Source organism: Vicia villosa, linkage group LG5, assembly GCF_029867415.1.
Source record: "Vicia villosa cultivar HV-30 ecotype Madison, WI linkage group LG5, Vvil1.0, whole genome shotgun sequence".
NCBI classification, from domain to species: Eukaryota; Viridiplantae; Streptophyta; class Magnoliopsida; order Fabales; family Fabaceae; genus Vicia; species Vicia villosa.
In genome coordinates, this window is record NC_081184.1 from 168,006,854 (window position 1) to 168,031,033 (window position 24,180).

General features: G+C 35.4%; 1 protein-coding gene across 1 annotated transcript; it reads left to right on the forward strand.

Moving 5' to 3' along the window:
- The first annotated feature begins 2,794 nt into the window (after positions 1-2,794).
- On the forward strand, positions 2,795-14,954 carry LOC131603798 (uncharacterized). Its single transcript, XM_058876232.1, has 22 exons — positions 2,795-3,902; positions 4,997-5,112; positions 5,274-5,482; positions 6,165-6,284; positions 6,812-6,940; positions 7,037-7,162; positions 8,814-8,869; positions 8,962-9,067; positions 9,159-9,276; positions 9,396-9,605; positions 9,710-10,037; positions 10,754-10,847; positions 11,089-11,197; positions 11,372-11,643; positions 11,754-11,881; positions 12,024-12,258; positions 12,575-12,763; positions 12,860-13,149; positions 13,498-13,678; positions 13,782-14,024; positions 14,406-14,491; positions 14,607-14,954. Exons 1-22 carry the CDS (start codon positions 3,076-3,078, stop codon positions 14,752-14,754), a joined length of 4,320 nt encoding a protein of 1,439 aa, XP_058732215.1. The 5' UTR covers positions 2,795-3,075; the 3' UTR covers positions 14,755-14,954.
- Positions 14,955-24,180: the final 9,226 nt, after the last annotated feature.

The window sequence follows — 24,180 nt, forward strand, 5'->3', positions numbered from 1 at the left end:
CTTGCCGTCCCGATCACGCAACCTCTGCAAATGAAAAATTCTGAAGAAAAGGGGCAGAGTCGCTTCGACCTCCAAGTACCCGCACACGATCTCAAAGGCCCTTAAGAACGCTAAAGCGTTGGGATGAAGCTGAGACGGGCAGAGCCGCAACCAACTGAAGACGCTCCGTTGCAAATGAGTGAAGGGGAGACGGAGACCAACCTCCTTAAAGACGAACTCATACATTGCGAAACGGGGGCCGGGAAATCGCGAGCAGATCCTCTGGTGAGATTTGGGCACAAAGGCACCCCAAGAAGGCTCCTCGTCTTGGTCAAGGTCCTCGATGACGTTAAAGGCTTCTTTGGGATGACTCGTGAAGCGCGATGCAATCATCATCGGCTCAACGGCCACCCATTCTTCAAGTGCCCTAGGGGAGGTCTCTACGACGGGAACGTCGTCTTGCGCGCCAACAGCTTCCTCCCCATCTGAAATGTCAAAGACGACATCATCCTTGTTCTCGTCGGCCATTTACCTGAAAAGCAGAGGAAACCGTAAATTCGACTGGTCAAATCCACCCTTCCACCGCGAGTCAAGTGAAAGGGCGAGGAAAAGGGACGAGGAACACTCCCCCATCGTCAAATGGCCGACGAGCTAAAGTGTCCTTTGAATGTATACACCGCACGCAGCGGAGGTCGGCAAACTCATGCCCTCACCGAGACGTGCAACCTCCACTGCTCGTGGCCCTCATGCTACTCTCTAGTAATCCTAAAAGCTGGACGTCTCATTCAAACGTTCTAGCCCCGTTCACTCAAAATTCACTCGGCAAACGCACGAGAAAAACGGTGTATCTTCTAGGCCTACTCGGCTAATTAATAATCCTTCCTCGTCAAGCTCATCAATCATGCTCGCCTCATTCAAAACTAAAGCATAAAACATAAATAAAAACATGAAGGAGACGAAGAACTTACTTGGAGAAAGCGAAGAAGATATGAACGAAACGAGGAGAAGAGCAGTGAGCGGATCTTGAAGGCTTGGGAAATGTTAAGTGCTAAATGAGTGACCTCCTCACTCCTTATATAGGGAAAGAAGGCCAAAGGGTGTCATAATGGCCTAGGCAGCCTAGGAGACGCCATCATTGCCTACACCCCAAAGACGGCTCCCTCCACGAAAAGTTGCCACGCGTCCCAAAGATCTTGAGAACCCCAAGAGACGCCATCTACTTTCATCCCTAGAAACGGCGCAATGATGATTACAGCCTGTACAGCTGACACCTGTCAATCACGCTAATGAATGACAACCAATAAGGTTAAAAACCAAAGACAATTGGCAGCCGACCTAAGCCCTCGAGGAGCCCATGATTTGGAACCGTTGCCCCTGCTCGACTAAACCTCCTCGTTAAAGTCATCACCCTTATTATGCTAATGACTTGGGGGGCTCCTGTTCTGGTCTGGGCCGAGCAGGCCCATCCCTTGATTACCAGCCGAGCAGGCCCACTACCCTTGGGCCAAATTACTGAACAGATAGGGGCTGCCCGTCGCGAAGACCCTGGCCGAGCAGGCCCAAACTTTTGGGTCCACTTACTAGATAACCGTCAAGGAGTTATCCACGCACGAAGATCACGCGTCACGTCCAAGCGAAGGATTCGATCAACCATCTCCGAACCCTACGCTATGTGCATCCAGAACGTGAGTCTCCTGCTGACTCAGCCCTAGCATGGGACGTTCTGGCAGTTCCCTAGCACGTGGGCCTCCAGTTGGATTTGGCCCAATTAGGGAACCTTGGCCCAGCGCTGGGGGCTATAAATACCCTCTTTCACTAGAGGGTCAGGTATTCTATTCTCAACTCTAAACCTCATTCTCTGATAGCTACTGACTTAAGCATCGGAGAACCTTGCAGGTACCCCCCCCATCTTGCTCTTCAAGCCAGACATTACGCCTTGACGATTCTTCTGATCAGGTACGACCAACATCCTATAACATAAACATACATAATTGAAGATCAAAACTTATTCAAAATCATAATTTTTTCAAAAAGTTGTATTTCAAAAATGATTTTTATGAAAATCTATTTGAAATAGCTTCAAAATTAAGTGATTTTTTAAAATTTTGATATCCAAATTTTTTCTCCATAAATAGATGAAATACCTAAAATCACATTTTAAGAATAACTATTCATTTGCAAAATTTGGTAACACTATAAAAATCATTTTAAAAAAAAGCCAAAACAAACGAGCCCAAAATTATGCCCTCTTTTGCTGTAAAAAACACATAAAATTAGTATGACACAAGACAAAAAACCAATAAATAAGTTGAAACTCAATATAGAAATAAACATATTATTAATTTTACAAAATTTCATTTTTAATCTTTATAAAAAAATTCTCACCTTTAATATTTGTTTTTTTGGGGGAAGGGCCGAGTTTGAAGAATTTCAAAAATCTATGTTTATATTTTAATATATATTTAAAAAATTAAAAATCTGAAAGAATACTATAATATAATTTTTAAACATTATAACTATAAAAACTTAAATAAAGAGAATTTAACCAAAAAAATTGAACTTATTTTTGCAAAGACTTACATCATACCTTACCTTAGTGTGTATCCATAAAGTTTGTTAATATTAACATTCTAACAAACTTTCAATTTATTTTAATTTTCATAAAATCAATCAATTAAAGTTCATAAGTCTAGATTAATGGTCAAATGTCAATATCATACTCCAAAACTCAAAAATAATTTTTTAGAAATTAAAAAACATTATAAAATTTCACAAAAATTAAAAATACATTTCTAAAAAAGTTCAACAAACCCAACAATGAAGAATGGATGTGCACGTGCCGTTCGTGCGTGCCTGCTTCCCCAGCACGCAGCCACCCTCTCTCTGCGTTTATTTCCATTTTTATCTCTTTCTTTTCTTCCCTTATTCTTCACTGTAACAATACTACAAACACTTCATCTTCTTCCGCGTTCCATAACCGATTTTGATTTTCTCTCTCTATAATCCATAACCGATTTTCTCTCTCTAAAATCCATAACCGATTTTCATCTCCAAAACCCTTATCTAGTGATTGTGTTGAGTTTTGCCTCTTTTTTAATGGCTCTCACTCTTCACAATCACAAAACCCTTTCTCTCACTCTATACTATACTTTTTCGTTTCTTCTTTTTTCTCTTACTTCAAATTCACACCACGATTTTTCAATCACCGATTCCGATTTCAATTCCTTTTACAGCGATTACACACCGCCGTCACCGCCACCGCCGCCGCCGGAGCCGCATCCTCCTTCGCTTTCGTGCGAGCGTCTCAACGGAACTGGCTCGCTCAACACTTCGTGCGATGTTAATTCTAGTTTAAGTTTTTCCGGTGATGTGTATATAGAAGGGAACGGGAGTTTGAATATACTTCCCGGTGTGAATTTGACTTGCTTTGTTTTAGGTTGCGTGATTAAGGTTAATATGAGTGAGAATTTTAGTTTGCAGAATGGTTCGGTTATAGTTGCTGGAACTGTTTCCATTGCGTCGCGAAATGTGAGTTTGTTTGAGGGGTCGTTGATTAATGTTAGTGGTTTGGCTGGTTTGGCGCCGGCGCAGACGAGTGGGACTCCGACGGGAACTCAGGGTGCTGGTGGAGGACATGGTGGGAGAGGTGCTACTTGTGTGTCGGATAATACCAAGCTTCCGGACGATGTTTGGGGTGGGGATGCTTATTCTTGGTCATCGCTTGATAAGCCTTGGAGTTATGGGAGTAAGGGAGGGACTACGGTGAAAAATGAGAGCTATGGTGGGGAAGGAGGTGGGAGAATATGGTTGGAAGTGATGGATTCTATTGAAGTTTCTGCGGATCTTTTGGCGAATGGAGCTGATGGTGGGATGAAAGGTGGAGGTGGTTCTGGTGGCAGCATTTTTATTAAAGCTCGTAGAATGTAAATCTCTTCCTTTAACTTTCAATTTTATTATGGCATTTGTAAATTCAGTTTTATGATATAGTATATTCTATGATTGTAGATTATCTGGGGTTAATTTTATTTATGATTTGTAGAAAGTGATTGGTGATTATGTAGTTTGCATAGATTGACTGTGTTGTGTGCTTGGAGCTGTATGCCGATTTTGCTGTTGTTTTTCTTTATTCTTTGTGGTGTGGAACCTTTAATGAATGTTTCCAGAGCGACAATCAGTTGCGGGGAATTTGAATAAATCGTCATTGCTCTGCAATATGCTGTTTAGTTCAAAAGATTAGTATAAAACCCCATAGCGCGACATAGCAGAATTTGAACAATTTCCCGCGAATTGCAATTGACAACACTGACCATATTAAATGATTTCCCAAAAATTGCATGAAAGTTTTTGTGGCAAAGTGGTTTGGGAAGTTAGTTTTTTTTTTTTCTTTCTGTTAATTAATCCAATTTCTTAACCACATCTAGTCCAGCATCATAAGTCTATACTCCCCCACCTTCTAGGAAGGGTTGAAGAGAGCCCTCAATCACAGTGCTAGGGGTAGATGGGGGTAAAATGATACACTAAGTTCAAAAAAGTATTATCCCGTCAGCATTAACTCCCTCATTAATAATTATTTTTAACTTGATGTACGGAGTTTGACTCTTATCACTTAGATTTCTATGCAAAATCATACCCAAAATGGATGCAGAAGGAATCGATCTCATTACTCTGAGGATATAAACTAATTTACTATGCCACTGAACTACCGCAACAGTTTTGCAAATACACACGGAAGTGTAATATTAAATGTATGCATATAATATATAATGTAAAACTTATATTACATTATATATCCAAGAAGAAGAATTTTGGGGGTGCCATGACTCCAGCCCATCCTAACTATGATCCGCACCTAGAGTGCTTGCACTTGTACCATTGCATATGATCGACTAGTCTCCAATTTACAAATAGTTTAAGTAGTATTGAGCTTCTATTATTCCCTCTTTCTATGTAATTTCAGATTGCTTGAGCTAATTAAATAGGGCAGGACACAACTAATCATGTCCTCTGCTAACTGCAGGACCGGAGGTGGCATAATTAGTGCTATTGGAGGTAGTGGGTTTGCTGGCGGCGGGGGAGGAAGAATTTCGATCCACGTCTTCAGCAGACACGACAATACAAAATTTTTCAGTCATGGTGTGATATGGTCATTATTATTGTTTTAAACATTCAACGTTCCTGACTTCTATTTCACTTCAAATTTAATTTTTGATTATTTTCTCCTTCTAATAGGGGACTGATTATTACCAAAAATAACTACATACATGCTATATAAAAGCTTTTTCTGTTGCTTGCAGGAGGAGTGAGTCTTGGATGTGCTGGCAACGCAGGTGCTGCAGGGACATATTATGATGCTGTTCCTCGCAGTCTTACCATTTGCAATCATAATCTGTCCACACAAACTGATACACTTATATTAGAGTTTCCTAAGGCGCCTCTTTGGACAAATATTTATATCCAGAATCAGGCCAAGGCATTGTTTCCTTTATACTGGAGCCGTGTTCAGGTGATTAAAAAATTGAGCTTATTGTGCTTGTTGAAATGGGATAGTGCATTGGCTGTTGGAAAAAGAAGGGAAAAGTGTAATATTAGTTAACCCATATACAACAAAAGTGAAATATTAATAAACCATTCAGCTGCATACAATTAGTTATTATTGGCAGCGGCTAAACTTGGATATTTTTTTGAACCCCGTAGCTTTTTTAAACAATAGTTGTAGAGCAAAAAAATATCATATAAATAGATATGCCAAAAAGAAACTGTACAGAAGTGGAATCGAACCTAGGTGCAAGTGGATATATAAGGTCAACTTAGCTACCGAGTTACCGTATAATGTGTTATATATAAGCTATCTTTCATTCTATATTTAAATGCATCAAGAAAAAAAATCAGCTAGTCTGGCTGCCCTATATCATTGAGAAGATCCACAATTAACTATTGGAATTCTAAGAGCTTTAAACTACTGAATTTGGAGGATTACATATCGCTTTTTTATTTGGAGGAAATAATTATCATGAATGGTATGCAATGGTATAGACGAATCAATTTTGATTTATTTATTTATTATTAGGACTTTTAGAGTAAGTTTAGGTTACTTCGATTTGGAGCGTTATAAATTATGGCTTTTAATATTTCTTAGTTTTTGAGTTTGAAGTATTTCAGAAATTTTATATTTCATTAACTTGTAGGTTGGTGGACTAATTCGTTTGACCTCTGGAGCTGCTTTAGGCTTTGGGCTTGCTCACTACGGTTCATCAGAGTTTGAGTTGATGGCAGAAGAGCTTCTGATGAGTGACTCTGTGATCAAAGTAAGCAGAACTATAAGGCTTACTTTTCATGGAATGATAGTACTTCTTTACTTGGATTATTCTGCTTGCTTCCTTTTTTGCCAAGCTAGATACAAATTAATGACCTTCCCCTCCCCCCATTTTTTTTTTGTTAGAAACCATTTCCTATAAGCTGAGACAATTTAAAATTCCTCATATTGCGTAATTTTGAGAGGCTTTAATATTATTTCATGGGTTGGTCTAGTGGTGGAGGCTTGGGTCTTGAGAGTGTGCTCCTCTCAAGGTCCTTAGTTCGAATCCTACTAGGTGCTAACAATCCTTGTGTTGGGCCAGTCCATATAGAGCTTTGCTCTGGCCTTAAATAGGGCCCCTGCTAGTGGACGGTGGGATTGGTTCTCTTGGATTAGTCGGTCGCAAGGCCGGATACCAAGATTTCAAAAAAAAAAATTTTAATATTATTTCATGGTTTAATATTAATATCAGTTGGTTATTTGAAGAAAAAAAATCTTCCCTTCAAGTTCTTTAACTGTTCCTTGTTTTTCAATTAGATATTTGGAGCTCTTCGTATGTCTGTAAAGATTCACCTGATGTTGAATTCCAAGATACTTATTGATGCTAATGATGATTCAATTGTTACAACATCCTTACTTGAAGCCAGCAACTTAGTAGTTCTGAAGGTAGTTATGCTATCCACTGCTTCTTCCCATATTTAAAACAGAACCTAAATTTTATTGCTTACACTGTAACACATTTAACCATGTGGTGGTGACCAGGATTCATCTATTATTCATTCTAATGCAAACTTGGGAGTTCACGGCCAAGGTTTTTTGAACTTGTCTGGACCTGGAAATTTGATTGAAGCACAACATCTGGTTTTGTCACTATTTTATAGCATCAGTGTAAGCCAGAAACTGAAATTCTCTCGCGGTTTCTTTATAATATATAATATATAATTGACTATTTTAAAGATTGTTCACTTTCTCCACATCAACATAATATTTATGCACACCTGATATGAAATATTAGCAGGTCACAAGGGTCACTTTGATGGATGTTCTTGTAGAAAGGCTTTGGTAATATTAGAAGTTCTATTTGTTGGGGTATTTGGTGATTGGTATTGTAAATTTAGGTTGGCAGGTGAAGACCTGTGAGCCTCTAAACATTGTTAAGGGTTTGATAATGTTAGCAAGTGACAAACTAGGTAGATTGAAGATTTAAGTTGTGATATTTTTTTTTTCAAAATTGGAATTAAGAGTATATTACAAAAATAAGCATTAGAAATGTTTAAGCAATTGTGATATAAAAGGGGTTGCAAATTTGGCGTGTTCAGTGGCAGGACTTCTTTAGGAAAAATATTCTATCTATATATTACATAGTTTCCCCACAAATATCAATTGTATTTGTATCTAGTAGCTTAGTGGCAAGTCTGTTTTGTGAGTAGACGGTTCAGTGGTCTATAAGCAATTGTGATATAAAAGGGGTTGCAAATTTGCTATTTTTTTGTTTCCAGTTAGTGTATTATTAATGTGTTGTTTTTAAAAATGTGATGAGAAGGTTAGAACTGCGCATGCGATAAAAATAAGTGATTATACCGCTATGCCATGATTGCGAAGTTTGTTATTTGCATTAAATATTGGTTAATACAGATTATAAATGTGGACCCCTAAAGTACATCATACAAGCTCTGCCAGTGGGGGTGTTGAAGTTTTATTGTGGAATGTTTTGTATGTATGTGTATCAACAATAAAACAGATAAAGACCAAATCAGGGCTACTTAGGTGCTGCCAAAATCTACAGGTTAAAGTTGAGTTAGTGTTGAATTGGTTAGTGCCACATTAAGAGATAATAAGTTAATATTCTTGGCAAAAGTTATGTCTCAAAAAAAGTTTTTTTTTTCTTTGCTTCGACATTCTTTGAATCAGTGTCCATCACTTATGACACTCATACGACAAGTGTTAGACAATTAAAACAAGTGTCCCCGAAAAAATGTGTTTACTTTGCTTCGACGCACCGTATACATTCTTTGGACAAACTTGAACACATTTAAAAAGGTTAAAGATATGTTATCCATGAAGGTCAAATATTATCTTATATGCAGGGGTGTCAGTGTCCTATGTTTTTTACATTCGCAGGGTCAATGTGTCCATGTCGTGTCAGGTGCTTGTGTCGAAGTATGTTTCATTTGGTTTTATGTTTCCTCTATGACTAGCCTTACTTGGAGTTGAAGGGTGTTTTGTGAACTGTTGGTTTAGAGGATTTAGCTTGTGACCCTTTTGGCTGTAGTGCATGGCGTATATTTTATGCGTAACCACTGATGTGACTGTAGGAAAACATGTCTCTTTTATAATAGTTTGTTTATGTTTTTAAAACTATCTATTACAATGAACTTATTAATATATGGAAGGGTGCCATGTATGCTCACACAAAGAATCATCATAGATAACTTATATGCAGCTTGGGATATTAAAATTGATTTCTTGACCTTTAAGATTTCTAACTGTATTATTATGTTTGTACTAACTAAATAATTGTCATCTTTGAAATGTAAAGGTTGGACCTGGATCTGTTTTAAGAGGTCCTTTGGAGGCTTCCGGTGATGATAATATGTAAGTTTATGCTAAAGCTTAATAAGACAGAAAATTGTAGCACGCAGTTCTTTTTTCTTAATACCTTGTTTTCATTTTGTGTAAAATGGCAGGACAACTACACCGCAACTCTACTGTGAACATGAAAATTGCCCTGTTGAATTGCTTCATCCTCCTGAAGATTGTAATGTGAATTCTTCATTGGCTTTCACTCTTCAGGTTTTTCGCTAGCTTCCTTAGTATTTAATCTTTGAAGCCGTCAGATATCTTTCTAATCACTGATAGTAATTGTCCTGTGTTGCTGCTGCAGATATGCCGAGTTGAAGATGTTAGTGTTGAAGGCACCATAACTGGCTCTGTTCTGCACTTTCACTGGGTTCGAAGTGTAGAGGTCGAATATTCTGGAATAATCAGTGCTTCTGGGCTAGGTATATTGTCATTTCCCTCTAAATACAACCCCCATAGAGAATTTCATGCATTGCTCGAGGGGTTGTGCAATTTCAATATTTTAATGATGTTATATTAAAAGTATCTGGAGCGTTTGCAGGTTGTATTGGAGGGTTGGGCAAAGGAAGATATTTCGAAAATGGTATTGGTGGTGGAGGTGGGCATGGAGGATATGGTGGAGATGGATATTACAATGGCAATTTCATTGAAGGAGGTACCATATATGGAGATGCTGATTTACCATGTGAACTTGGTAGTGGCAGTGGAAATGATAGTGTAGCTGGTGCAACTGCAGGTGGCGGCATTATTGGTAAGATCTTAATTAAAGTTTGGTTGTGGCAGAGCATATTGTTGTTTCTTAACCTTCATAGGCAAAAAAGTGATTTTATATAATTATTATCTTGACATTGACAGTGATGGGTTCGTTGGAGCACTCATTGTCACATTTGACTTTGAATGGATCACTTAGATCTGATGGAGAATCCTTTGGAGAAGACATAAGAAAGCAGGATGGCAGGGCTTCAAGCATTGGCCCTGGTGGAGGCTCCGGGGGAACTGTTCTTTTGTTTGTTCAGACATTAGCTCTTGGTGACTCTTCCACGATATCAACAGTTGGAGGACAAGGAAGTCCTAGTGGGGGCGGGGGTGGAGGTGGTGGAAGGGTTCACTTTCATTGGTCTAATATTCCAGTTGGAGATGAATACATCACTTTAGCGAGCGTTGAGGGAAGCATTATTACTGGGTTAGTATACAAAAATTTATGCTATATTCTACTGCATTTGTTTTATGCATCTGTTAGTGAAGACTTGTTTGATTGACCTAGTTCATGATTTATTCGATTCTGAGTTAGAAGCTAATTCATGACAATTAAATTAATATTTGGAATCACATTGTATAGGTACTGGATATGATTTGGTTTGGCTTATGACTTCTTGGTTTAAGTCAAGAGGTCTCACTAAAAGTAGACCAATTAATGTCTCTTTGATAAAATGATGTATACTTGAATGTATACAGTAAGGTTAATCCTGGAAATAAAGTACAGCCCTTGAACTTGTTTGCCATTAGAAGATTGGTTGTACAACAACTAAACTTATTTGAAGGTTTTTTCATTGGTCAGGGGGTTGTAATGGAAATTTTATAATCACATAATTATACAGTTATTTGCAATTTTGCTTAAATTTAGTTGAAGGGTTTGTGATTTTAGTTTTGTAAATAAAAAGCTATACTTTTGTTTTATTTGTATCATCTAGCCGATCACATATTTAAAAAAAAATCAATGTGAGTAATTTTTTCAAGAACTTGGCAGTTTATAACATATCTCATTCAGAAGGTTCTGTCCATTCTTTTCAACTCTTTTTGGGTTGCTTTTCGCTTATGTAAATGTGTGTGAATGTACATGTGTGCATAAATTTTCATCTATCCAGACCAATTTGGTTGAGATTTTATTTCTTATTTCAGAGGCGGTTTTGGTGGTGGTCAGGGTCGTCCTGGAAAAAATGGATCTATCAGTGGAAAAGCATGTCCCAAAGGGCTTTATGGTATCTTCTGTGAGGTACATGAATCATAATCCTTTACAATTCTCTAAAATTATTTGTGAAGCTGGAATTGGTTTTAGAAAACTAGGTGGATGACATGACATCACAAATTTCAATTCTTTGTGGTCTATTGCTGTTGGTCATTTTTTTTACCAATATTGTGAGACAATGAGATTACTTGTATTTATAGTTGAGATGAAGTTTTGAAGGCAGTTTTCAGTTTCTTAGACTTGCTTGCATTTTAATTACGTGTTTCAGGAATGTCCGGTTGGCACATACAAAAATGTCAGTGGGTCTGATAGAGCCCTCTGTCATAGTTGCCCGCCTCATGAGCTTCCACATCGTGCTTTATATATTTCTGTTCGAGGTAATTTTACTACAGAAATTTACTTTACTCCCACCTAAAATGAAGAATAAAGACATTTATTTTTGTATACGCATTTACATAAAAGGTTTCTTGAGGCTGAATAGTCTCAGTTATTTTGGCATGATAAAATTTATTTCCTGATTTATATTTGATTTCCTATTTCCTTTTCAAAAGGTGGTGTGGCAGAGACGCCTTGTCCGTACAAGTGTACATCTGATAGATATCACATGCCCAACTGTTATACAGCTTTTGAAGAGTTGGTATACACTTTTGGCGGGCCATGGATTTTTGGCCTTATTCTTTTAGGCCTCCTTATTGTGCTAGCTATAGTTCTCAGTGTTGCACGGATGAAATATGTAGCTGTGGATGATTTACCAGCCCTTGCGCCTGCTCGAAATGACACTCGGCTGAACCACTCTTTCCCCTTTCTGGAATCACTGAATGAGGTCCATAACCAACTTCTTCCATGTGAATTTCTTTGATACTTGCTACCTTAAGGCCTTACTTGGTTCAACACTACTGTTGATTGTGACTCTGTATACCTGTGATATTTCAGATTATTGAAACAAATAGAAGTGAGGAATCTCCAAGTCATGTGCATAGATTATATTTCCAAGGCCCAAATACATTCAGCGAACCTTGGCATCTTCCTCATTGTCCTCCAGAGCAAGTAAAAGATATTGTGTATGTCTCCCTAAAAGATAGTGGATCCTCGTTCAGTGTCCTCAAATACAGTATTTAGTTGTGTAATGTGCAGCATGTTTTAGTTTATATTATGCATTAAAATTGATCTTTTAACTATTATATATATTACCTCGTGTTGCAGATACGAAGATGCCTTCAATAGATTTGTGGATGAGATTAATAGCTTAGCTACTTATCAATGGTGGGAAGGGTCTATATATAGTATCCTTTGTGTCTTTGCATACCCCCTTGCTTGGTCATGGCTGCAGAGCCGTCGGAGAAAGAAACTCCAGAAACTTCGAGAATTTGTTCGATCAGAGTATGATCATGCCTGCTTGCGCTCTTGCCGTTCACGAGCACTCTATGAAGGGTTGAAGGTACTTCAGATTTACTTTTACGGATTTGTTCCCTTACCCTAATGGAGGATCCTGCTTTACTATATTTATGCCTCAAACCACTCACTACTTCCCTTGAGTGAATTTAGCTTATATGAGTTTAGTATGTTTATATAATTTTAAATTTTCTGTAAATACTTCCTCAATAGCTCGTTATCTTCCTCACTGTTGGAACATTTAGGTTTTTTGTCTTTTTCTCTATATTCTTTATCCCTGCCACATTTAGTGAGTATGATTTGTTTGAATAGTTTGAAGGTATTCTCCAGCATAGTTACTTTATGAATCTATCATGTCTCAGGTAGCTGCAACGTCTGATCTGATGCTGGCATATATGGACTTCTTTCTTGGTGGAGATGAGAAAAGATCTGATCTGCCTCCTCGTCTTCATCAAAGATTTCCCATGTCTATAATTTTTGGGGGGGATGGAAGTTACATAAGTCCTTTCTCTCTTCATAGTGATAATATTCTTACCAGTATCATGAGTCAGGTTTGCTTTTTCTCAAAATTTAGCTTTTATGTTGAAAGTTGATAAATACTCCTGGATGTTTATTTTGCTCACTGGTTATTTATGTCCGCTTCTTAGTCCGTTCCATCAACTATATGGTATCGATTAGTGGCTGGTCTTAATGCTCAACTACGCTTAGTTCGCCGCGGACATCTCAAAATAACTTTCGGACCTGTTATTAGCTGGCTTGATGTATATGCAAATCCTAAATTGGCTACTTATGGGGTACGTGTTGATCTTGCATCGTGTCAGCCTACAGCTTCTGGATATTGCCAATTTGGGCTTGTTGTACATGCTACCGAGAATGAAAACATGTCACACTCTAGAGAAGGTTATGATGATTCAAGAGTAACCGAAAAGCAGTCGGGGTAATGCTAACTTATCATATGTGTCGAAGTTATTGGGTTTTTGATATAGATAAAATAAGGAAAAGAAAACGAATAAAGACTTTTTGGGATAAAATTATGGTATAGTACGATTGATCATACCATGATACAAAAGACTAAGCACTACTCATTATTTATACTAATACAAGACTTGAATGCTAATAAATTAAGAATTCGGGAAACAGATATGAAAACTAATCTTAAAGAGATAGTCTACCATAAGAAACTACTGTTATATGATATTTTCATATATTTTATTTCTAACAGTTTGTTATGTTAAATATTTTACAAATTTAAGTTTAATAACCTTTTATACTTTGTTGTGTGCAGTTTTCTTAGAAGTTCTGAAAATTCAGTGCATCGCTTGATAAGCAATGAGCACCTGGTGATGCCTAGAAGAATGTCTGGTGGAATATTGAATGGCAAGATCCTAAGAACGCTTAAAGAGAGGAAAAATATATATTATCCATTTGCTTTAATTATGTATAATACAAAACCTGTTGGCCATCAGGTATTAAGATGTTTCCCTTGTTAACTGCACTATATTCAGTCTTTATAAGACCCGGCGTGTCTCCATGCTCGATTTTTTCCAACCCTCTTTTGTCTCATTGCAGGATCTAGTTGGTCTGTTTATGTCTATATTACTTCTTGGAGATTTCATCTTAGTGTTGCTTACGTTACTTCAGATGTACTCGCTGTCGCTGGTGAATTTCTTCTTAGTTTTATTTGTCCTCCCTCTTGGTGTGTTATTTCCATTTCCATCTGGAATCAGTGCATTGTTTAGTCCAGGACCTAGGAGATCAGCTGGCCTTGCTCGGCTATATGCTGTGTGGAATCTGACCTCCCTTGTCAATGTTGTAAGTTGATCTAAACATGAACTTGCTTCTAACTAGCCTTTCTACCTAACTACTTCACATGTCTGAGTCAAGAAAGTTTAGCATGAGCTATGAAACACTAACATGGCCACCATACACGGCACAACACTGTCAATACTGGTAATAATTTGATTTTAAAAATAATAGTTGAATATAACCATGTGTCACTGTTGTGTTGGTGTCGGACACCACACACCACACACATCTTTAATGTGAAGTATCAATGTTTCATAGATCATGAGAGTATGTAGTACATAGTTTTCATTATATTTCTATTTTCTATTTCAAGTGATATCAAATAAGCTCGTTCACTATCTCAGCCATCTGTTTTAACCTTACTGTGAAATGGGTCTCTTGTAACAGGTAGTTGCCTTCATTTGTGGTTTTATTCATTATATAGTTCATTCACATGACAAGCATTCCAACATTCAGTCCTGGAGTTTTAGTATGTAAGTAGCAAATAATTGTTTTTTATCAGATAATGAAAATTGATAGTACCTATTTGCTGTGACTATTTGGCAACTTTTTCTAATACTTTGTACTATGTGGTAATGACCAATACAGGGATGAAAGTGAATGGTGGATGCTTCCTTCTGGTCTATTCCTCTGCAAAATAATTCAAGCTCGTCTTATTGATTGTCATGTGGCTAACCAGGAAATACAAGATCTTTCATTGTATAGCAGTGACACTAATGTCTTTTGGGATTCTTGAGCCAGTTTTTTATATGTATTTTACTTTTAACTTATGTAAAGTGGGTAGAGCTTTAACTAGTAGGTAGGAGCTGTAATATTGAGTTATAGGGTTGTACAAATTGTACATTTGTACAATGTTAGGAAGAGTTTACCAAACACATGTTAAATTTTATGTGATGTGTGAAATGGGTTGATTACATGATTTTTTATTATCAGTTACTATAGTTTACTTATGATATAAGAGTTTCAGGGTTTTGGTCCCCTTTGTAATAGTGGCGGATATTTCAGCATAAATTGCTCAAATTTCTTGGTCTTTCTTTTGTCTTGTCATATATTTAAAATTATGATTATACATGCAAATATTCAATTCAGTCTCATTTTTTTAAAAGTTATGACTTATGAGCTTTGTCTATCAGCTATAGGTGAATTTGGAGGTTATAAAAATAAGAGTGAAACTCATTGTGGTCCTAATAAATATTTTGGAATTCAGTCCGGTTTCTTAGAAAAATAATTCAACTTTTAGGATTGTTTGGGAATTAGTTTTTGGAGGATTTTGGAAGGGAAGGTTTGGAGGGTTGCATGTATATAATGTATATCTTGAAATGTGTTTGATATGTTTATAAAGTTTAAAAAACAATATAGTACTTTATTATATAAAATCATATTATTTTTTAAATTTTATAAAAATATTTCACATTTTAAAATATAGATACAATCCTCCAAAACCGTCACTGACAAAATTGAATTAGAAAATTTTAGACCTTACATCAAATTTTATGTGAATTTAATTTATGAGAAATGATAAACATACACCAAAATATTACATATACACCGTAGATTTGTACCATTCCATCTACTTTTTAAATTTTTTATAATATATGTATGTATTTTAAGTTGGACCCCACTTGCAATGAAGTGTAAATCCTATGGTGTAAAGGATACGGTGTCAAATTGGTGGTGTAAATATAGCATAACTCTTAATTTATGGCTTAATCCATAGAATTAGAAAAATTTAGACCTTACATCAAATTTTATGTGAATTTAATTTATGGAATAAATCCATTGTGGTCCTGATAAATATTTTGGAATTTAATCTGGTGTCCCATAACATAATTCAATTTTAATTATTGAAAATAGTTAATTGAGACAATTCAATACCTACTTCAAATTTTTTCCAAAACTATTGTGTGTGCTGTTTACACATTTTACCGTGTTTTCTAATTCCAATAGTCACACTCATATATACGCGTGTCTTTGTGTCCTTCTCCTTCCTTTTCAAAATTACGTTGTTTAAGTTTTTTTCCCACACATTACATTTGATAAGCAAAAAGTGATCTACATAACATTTGATAAGCAATTTAACGGATTTAACCTTGAGAATTGATAATCATAATCGAAAGTAATATGTTTCGACTCTAACCATCAAAAACAACTGAAGTTTTATCCTTTCAGATAACACCTGCAACTACTCCCGCTTTATTATGAAAAATATGTATTTGTCATTTTTTCAAATAACCCATATCACAGAGAGCCAAATATTGTGAAGAGTCAACCAAATATTTTTCGAAAAACTACTTAATCAACCAAACTGTAAGAGATGATCTAATAACTTTTCTTGAGATGCCGTTGAGAACCCTAACCAATTATAAATAATACCACAATCTACTAGAATAATCACAATTTACGAACAAGTGATATCTGTATTCATCCCCACCATAATTCGCCACATATCTTTGATTGTTCATAGCAAAAATTTGCTGCCTAGCCAAATTGTCCTTCGTCGGTATACAATTTAGTAACAACCGTCGGACAAAAATAGAAACCTTAAGCGACACAGTTTTCAACCCCAAAATTTGGGGAGTTAGCGTGATTGTTGTTGTTGACAACTTTAGATAAATTTTTTATAAGCACTCATGACCATATAGCTAGAAGAGGAATGTAAATTCCATACCCATCGGTCTTCTATATCCACCTGCAAAATAGCCGTTCAATACACTCACCCACTAACTCCTCTTCCACGCAAGTAACCTCCTACGCCACTTCCACGCTTCGCCATTCTCCCCCACCCCAACTCGTTCATTTCTGCTATAAACGCCATCTTATTCCCCACTAAGTCAAACAACCTACTAAATCTAACATTCAAAGAAATACCATTAAGCCAAGGGTCTTTCCAAAAACATAGTAGAATATCCATCTCCTATCTTTCAATCAATGTTATCAAGCAACCACCCTCCATCGACCAGACCAACAACCTCCCTTATGTTCTTCAAACTCATCCATCAAACAGATCTACCACTTCCCCCCAAGCATAATCGCCCCCTTCCTCGCCATATCGAGCAAACAAAACCATATACCAAAGATTTTCCGACTCATTAAGAATCCTCCAACAATATTTACCAATTAAGGCTAAGTTAAACTCGTTCAAACTCCTAACCCCTAAACCTCCATTTTCTTTTTTCAAACAAATAGAACCCCATTTAATCTAGGAAAATTTTCTCAATTCCTCACTCCTCCCTCTCCGAAAAAAGCATTAAAAACATATTCAAGAGAAGATATGATACCCGATGGTGCCTTGAAGAAGAAAAGAAAGTAAATTGAAATGGAAGACACGACAAACTTAATAAGAATAAGAGGACCCCCATAGAGAGAAAGCGACTCTTCCACCCCGACAACCTTCTTTTGATGCGATCAATCAGAAGATATCAAAAATTAAGCTTCCTAGAATCGCCACCAATAGGCAGACCCAAATACAAAAAAGTTAGGCGACCATGCTTAGAGTTCACAACCAGCGCTGCCTCATGCAAGCAAAATTCAGGTACGTTGACCCAAACAACATGTTGTTACGAAAGTTAACTTTAAATCCTGGTATAGCTTAAAAAAGAATGAACATCGCCTTTAAACTCGGACATTAGCCCAACTTTTAACTCTCACCAATAGAGAATCATCATCTAAAATTGTAAATCAGAAACACTAGCAACACTTTGTGCCCCCACCCCATAACATGTATACATACCGTTTTCCACTATAACATTCAACAAAACATGTAACCCTTCATCTGCTATCTGGAAGAGAAAACAGGAAAGTAGACCACCTTGACGAAGACCTCTTTCCAACTTAAACTCATCAGTAGGGATACCGTTTACAAAAAGAGAAGCAGTTGCCATAGAAATACATTCTAAAATCCATTTCCGCCACAAATTCAAAAAATTCATTTTACCCATAACTTCGACCAAATACCGCTAATCTACCGAGTCACGTGCCTTTTCAAAATCAACCTTAAATAACTATAATACTTTTTTCAAGCTACGCTCATCGTCCACCATTTCATTAGCTATAAGAATGTCATCCAAAATCTGTCGACCTTTAAAAAATTGATTGGGACACATAAATAACACTGCCAATCACGTGTCTCAACCTATTATCAAGTACCTTAGATAGAATTTTATACAGACAATTAACCAAAGAAATAGGTTGAAAATTCGTCAAACGTTGATGGCTCTTAACTTTATGAATCAAAGCAATAAATAGATTATTTATGCCATTGGTCAAGTTGCCATTATAGTGGAAATTAGCAAAAAAGTGCAAGAACTCTTCTTTTAAAACTTCCCAAAATTCTTTTATAAAACAAAGATTAATTCCATCAGGACCTGCACTCTAAAACTATCACCATCTCAAACCGCATGCTTAATCTCAATCTTTGAAAAATGTAGAGTCAAAACCGACCCTTCTCCCTAGAGATTGATTTAAAAGAAAGATCTTCTATATCTGGTTGTTCAACCGCTATCGACTGAAAAATGTTTATGAAAATGATCAAAACCTTCATTCCTCACAACATTGACGCCCTCCACCTAATCACCATGAACTGAAATTGAGATGATTGTATTCGTTCTTCTCCTCGAAGACATAATATCGTGAAAGAATTTTGAATTTGCATCTCCCTCCTTTAGCCAAAGTAATCTAGATTTTTGCCACGGGATACTTGAATATAATTTGGATAAAGTATTTTTGCCGATAAAAAAATGCATCTCTCCCAACTATTCCTCTTGTAAATCTTGCTCACCTCTTTTAACATCCAAGAAAGAAATACGGTCTTCTACTATTTTGATTTTGCCTTCTATATTTTGAGTTTGATTTTGATGCCATACTTTCAAATTGTCATTTATCAACTTAAGTTTCTCTCTCAGCATATTACCTCTTCATTCATCCACCTGAAAAGATAGTCATTGTTCCTTCACAAATTTTTTGTAACCTTGTAGCCATTGTTCTCTCTATTAAATTAACTTTATTAATATGTTGGAATTAATATACATAATAATAATTAAAGAATATAATAAAAAAATAGTAATTATTAATATAATAAAAAGAGAATGACAATCATTTAAAAATAAATTTTATTCGCTAAAAAGACAGTAAAAATAAGAAGTATTATCATTTAAGTTTTAAAATGGTCAAACTCTACGAGATTTGAGGAGGGGGAATGAACGAGTTTTGGTTGGAAGTTATATTAGAATATCATGTTTAAGCTGGCTACCAACATTTTCCTAAGTAGTCATGATAACCTTTTGGTTCTATTTGAACATCATGTTTATCGTGTTTTGGCTTAATTTTTTTAAAATTCAAAGTTAGATTTATTTTATTGATGAACTAAATTCGGTTCTTGATTGTCGTTAACTTAATTTAATTGATAGAGATATCAGATTATAGTGTGCGAATTCGAGATTATTTGCGTGTTTGGATTGACAGTGAATATAATTGATTTTATTAAAATTGAATTTGATAAAATTTATTTTGACAAAATTATGTTTAACATAATTGATTTTAACATAATTGAGTAAAAGTGAGTTGAACAATAAATTTCAGTGTAAATATTACACAAAATTAATTTTGGAGGCAGAAACTACAAACTCTTACTACAAACTCTAGCTTTATTTTGGAGGCAGAATCAATTCTACTTTTGAAAAACCAAACACCTCAAAATCACCCGGAATCATTTCTACATCTCTTGAATTGATTTTGAGTCTTCTAAAAAGTGAAACCAAACATACACTATATTGTGTGCTAATTTGAATATGTGACACTCTTTATTTATTTGAAATTTTAGTATTAAAAAGACAAAAAAATGTTTCGATTTTTTTGCTAAAGACCGTGCGAACAATAAATTTCAGTGTAAATATTACACAAAATTAATTCTGGAGGCAGAAACTACAAACTCTTACTACAAACTCTAGCTTTATTTTGGAGGCAGAATCAATTATACTTTTGAAAAACCAAACACCTCAAAATCACCCGGAATCAATTCTACATCTCTTGAATTGATTTTGAGTCTTCTAAAAAGTGAAACCAAACATACACTATATTGTGTGCCAATTTGAATACGTGACACTCTTTATTTATTTGAAATTTTAACATTAAAAAGACAAAAAAATGTTTTCGATTTTTTTGTTAAAGACCGTGCGTTTTATTTGCAAAATAAGAAAATATTGGATAGAACAATACTAGACACTACATAAAATTAGAAAATAATTTTTTTGTGTTATACTGTATTTAATGGTTGATGCATTGGACAAACTTTTTTCTCTGTTTTAATTGATATGTATATAGGCACCTAAAAAAATAATATAAATTTTACTATATATTGATATTTAAAATATTAGTCTTTCGGTCTCAAAATAATTGTCATAGTTGATCATTTCACACCGATAGTTTGGTAAATGTCATAATATTTTACCAAACTATCTTTGTTTACTATTGATGTATTATAATTATCTTAAGTGAGAAAATAATAAATTGAGAGTATTAATTAGAGGTTTGAATTTAAAGATAAAAATTAGAATATCATTGAAAATTAAAAGTAATATTTATTTTAGCTCTCATTAAAAAAAAATCACATATATTAGACGGAAAGAGCAATATTTATGAATAAAAATATTTATAAAATTAAATAACGAGAAAAGAATTTAGAGTGAAGATCTATTTTAGTCCCTCACAAATAACGAGAAAAGAATTTAGAGTGAAGATCTATAGTATTAAATAAAGAGCAATATTTATTTTGTCCAATCTCATTATTAATTTCTGCATCAAACAATGTACAAAAGAATTTAGAGTGAAGATCTATTTTAGTCCCTCACAAATATTACATGAGTCAAATTAGTCCCTCACAAAAAAATTGACTCAACTTAATCCCTTATAAAATTTAAACGGATCATATTAGTCTTTTTGCTATTGGTACAAATTTTGTATCTTTTGTTTTAAATTTAGAATTGTTTAAGATTACTAGAAATCATGGGAATTACTTATCATGAATGTACATTGGCCTAGTGGTAAAGATGTAAGATGTGGTTTAAATGGTCTGAGTTCAACTTCATATAAGAAACAATTTTGCCATTTTTATATTATTAATTCATATTTGTTTAAAAATGAAATTAAAAAATAAAATCAATTTAGTATTTAAAAAATGAAAAATAAATAAAATCCAACTGATGTGGCAGTCCATTCACAGTTAAAAAAAAACTGATTTCAAAAAAATATAATCCATTCACGGTTTAAAAAAACCGATTGCAAAAAAATATTAACAGAAAGACTAATATGATTCGGTTAAATTTTATAAATGATTAAATCGGGCCCATTTTACTGTGAAGGACTAATATGGGTTGTGTAATTTTTGTGAGGGACCAAAATGGGTCTTCACTCAAGAATTTATTTTGTTCGATTCCTAATTTTTTTGCAATCAAACGCACATAAGTTGAAACAACTTTTTATTTTTAAAGCTTAAATATTTTTTTTCAATTTTTTTATTTATTGTTTAGCCAACTAATTTAGTTTCATGATGCAGAGAAATTTTCGACTCTTTTATTTTTTTCACTAAAAGGGGATACACAATATAAATCTTAGTGTAATGTAATTGATTCTAACATGCTTATTCTTTATTAGAATATATTTTATTTAGGCATAATTAGTCCCCCAGTCCCATAAGATAATTTTACGTTTCAATATAGTCCCACACAAGTAAAGAAAGTAACGCTTTAGTCCCTTAGTATTTCATCCGTTAATACATTAGATCCCATTCCGTTAGTCCAGATCTACGCCGTTTCTTATTGCCACAGTGGTACGCCACCTGTTCCACGAGTCAACAAACTACATACTCATGTTCTTCTTTTAGCGTATTTTTTTTTTTTTTTTAGGGTTTTAATGTTCTAGATTTCTATTCAAGCCTTGGTCAAATTCATCTTCTTCTTTTAGCGTATTCTTCTTCTTCTCTTCAATCCTTGGTGTATTCATCTTCTTCTTTCCTTCTTGTCTCCAATGTCAAGTTGTGATTCTATTGGAACGTCTGTCATTCGCAGAAACAAGAGGAAGGAATGTTTTTGCCAAGATAAATTTGTTCCGCGTACTGTGGGTGACATGAACAGTGTGAATTTTGGGAAAAGGTTTCGGGGGTGCCAAAATTTTCGAAACCATGTGAATAAGGGCTGTAATTTCTTCAAATGGTTCGAGGACGACATTATTGATGAAAGGGATTTGAAGATCCATAGGCAAAAGAAGAAAATTCAGAAATTGAAGAAAGAGATCAACAACACTAAGGGATGGTTGAAAGTGACTGTAATTCTTGGAATAACGAGCTTAGTGTGCAATGTTGTTTTTGTAACAATTTTCTTTTAGGTTGGTTAGTTGTATGAGCTTAGTGTGTAATGTTGTGTTGGTACTAATTTTCTCTTAGGTTGGTTAGTTGTATGAGCTTATTGTGTAATGTTGTTTTGGTAACAATTTTTTCTATGAGATGTATCAGTTTTCTGTGTTATGAGAAATATTAGTTAATTTGAGGTGTATCAGTTTTCTGTTATGTATAATTTCAACCCTTTTCATTGTTATGTATCAGTTAATTTGTTTTGTTTCCCTTAAGTTAAATTGAAACGAATTGTGCAAAAGTAAGTTGAATTGAAATGAGGCAGAGTACATAAAAATGGTATTACTACACAAAGGGTGACATTCATAGTACACAAAAGCTGACATTTATAAGCCATAGTCATAGTACACAAAAGGTGGCATTTGTAAGCCATAGTCATAGTACACAAAAAGGTGGCATTGATAAGCCATAGTACATATACCAATCAATATTTATAAGCCAATGTCATATGTCTAAATCAGTTAACAAACTTAATTAAAAACTTAGGATTGACTTACAACTTTCTTTTTGGGACCCTTTTGAAGTCTCTTTTTCTTTTTGAGTGGTTGCTGAGATGATGTTGTAACTGGTGTAGCAGAAGTTCCACTTGGTGTAGTAGAAATAGCTGGCTCTTGGCTTGATGGAGTAGTGTCCACAGTTGGTTGTTGGCTTGATGGAGTAGTAGCCACAGCTTGTTGGCTTGATGTAGCAGTTGTTGGTGCTTGGGTTGATGGTCCAGTAGAAACATTAGCTGGTGAGAACTTGCAAGTGGCCTTGTTGTGGACATCCTTATAGCACCTACTATACTTGATACCACACTTTTCCCTTTTAAGTTGTGTTGCACTTCTAACTTGTTCCCCAACCTCCTTGTTCCTTTTCTTTTTGGGCTACCAGGTTGCCTTTTTATAGGAGGTGGTTGCAAGTCAACATCATGTGTCTTGGTCCAAAGAGTGGCTCCATTGACAAGAGTAGCATACCTCATAGCACTCTTTTTTGCAATACTCAGGAACAAAGTCATCTACTTCTAAACGTTGATCCTTCAAACATGCATATGCATGACAACAAGGTAACCCAATCAGCATCCACATTCTACATAAACACTCATGCTTTGACAGATTAACAAAATACTTTTCTTCTATGATTGTTATGTGCTTAACCTCATAGTCTACTTCACCTGCACGCCTGTTACAAATAAAGGAATAAAAGACATAATAGTATCAGTATAGTATCAGAGTTAATCTACTTCATGTGCCTAACCTCAAAGAAAGAATATTACCTAACCATCCAATAGTTAGTCAGCTGAGATTGTTTTACCAACTGCTTTATCATATTTGGCAGAATAGTATCAGTATATTTGGCAATCCTTTTCCTGTTAGACTCCCACCTCATCATCAGGTACACCCTAATCTCTTCAAGCATATTCACAACGGGCTTGGCTCTTGTAGTTACGAAGACATAGTTAAATGCTTCAGACATGTTATTCACCAAAGTGTCACACTTTGGACCACTTTTAAATATTGATTTACTCTAGAACCTGGGTGGGATCTTCCAAATGTGTTTAAAGGCATCTGGATTTTCATCTTTAATTTGTCTCATAATTTTTTCCCAAGCATTTGGATGACTAGCATATGCAGCCTTCCACATCAACTCCTTTAATTTGACACCAGGAAACTTCTTCTTTAAATTGCTATATAAGTGCCTACACTCAGGTGGAATAAATACATTAAATTCCCCTAAAGGATCTTCTTGGTTGGCTGATTCTTCTACACCAGTGGGCCCTCC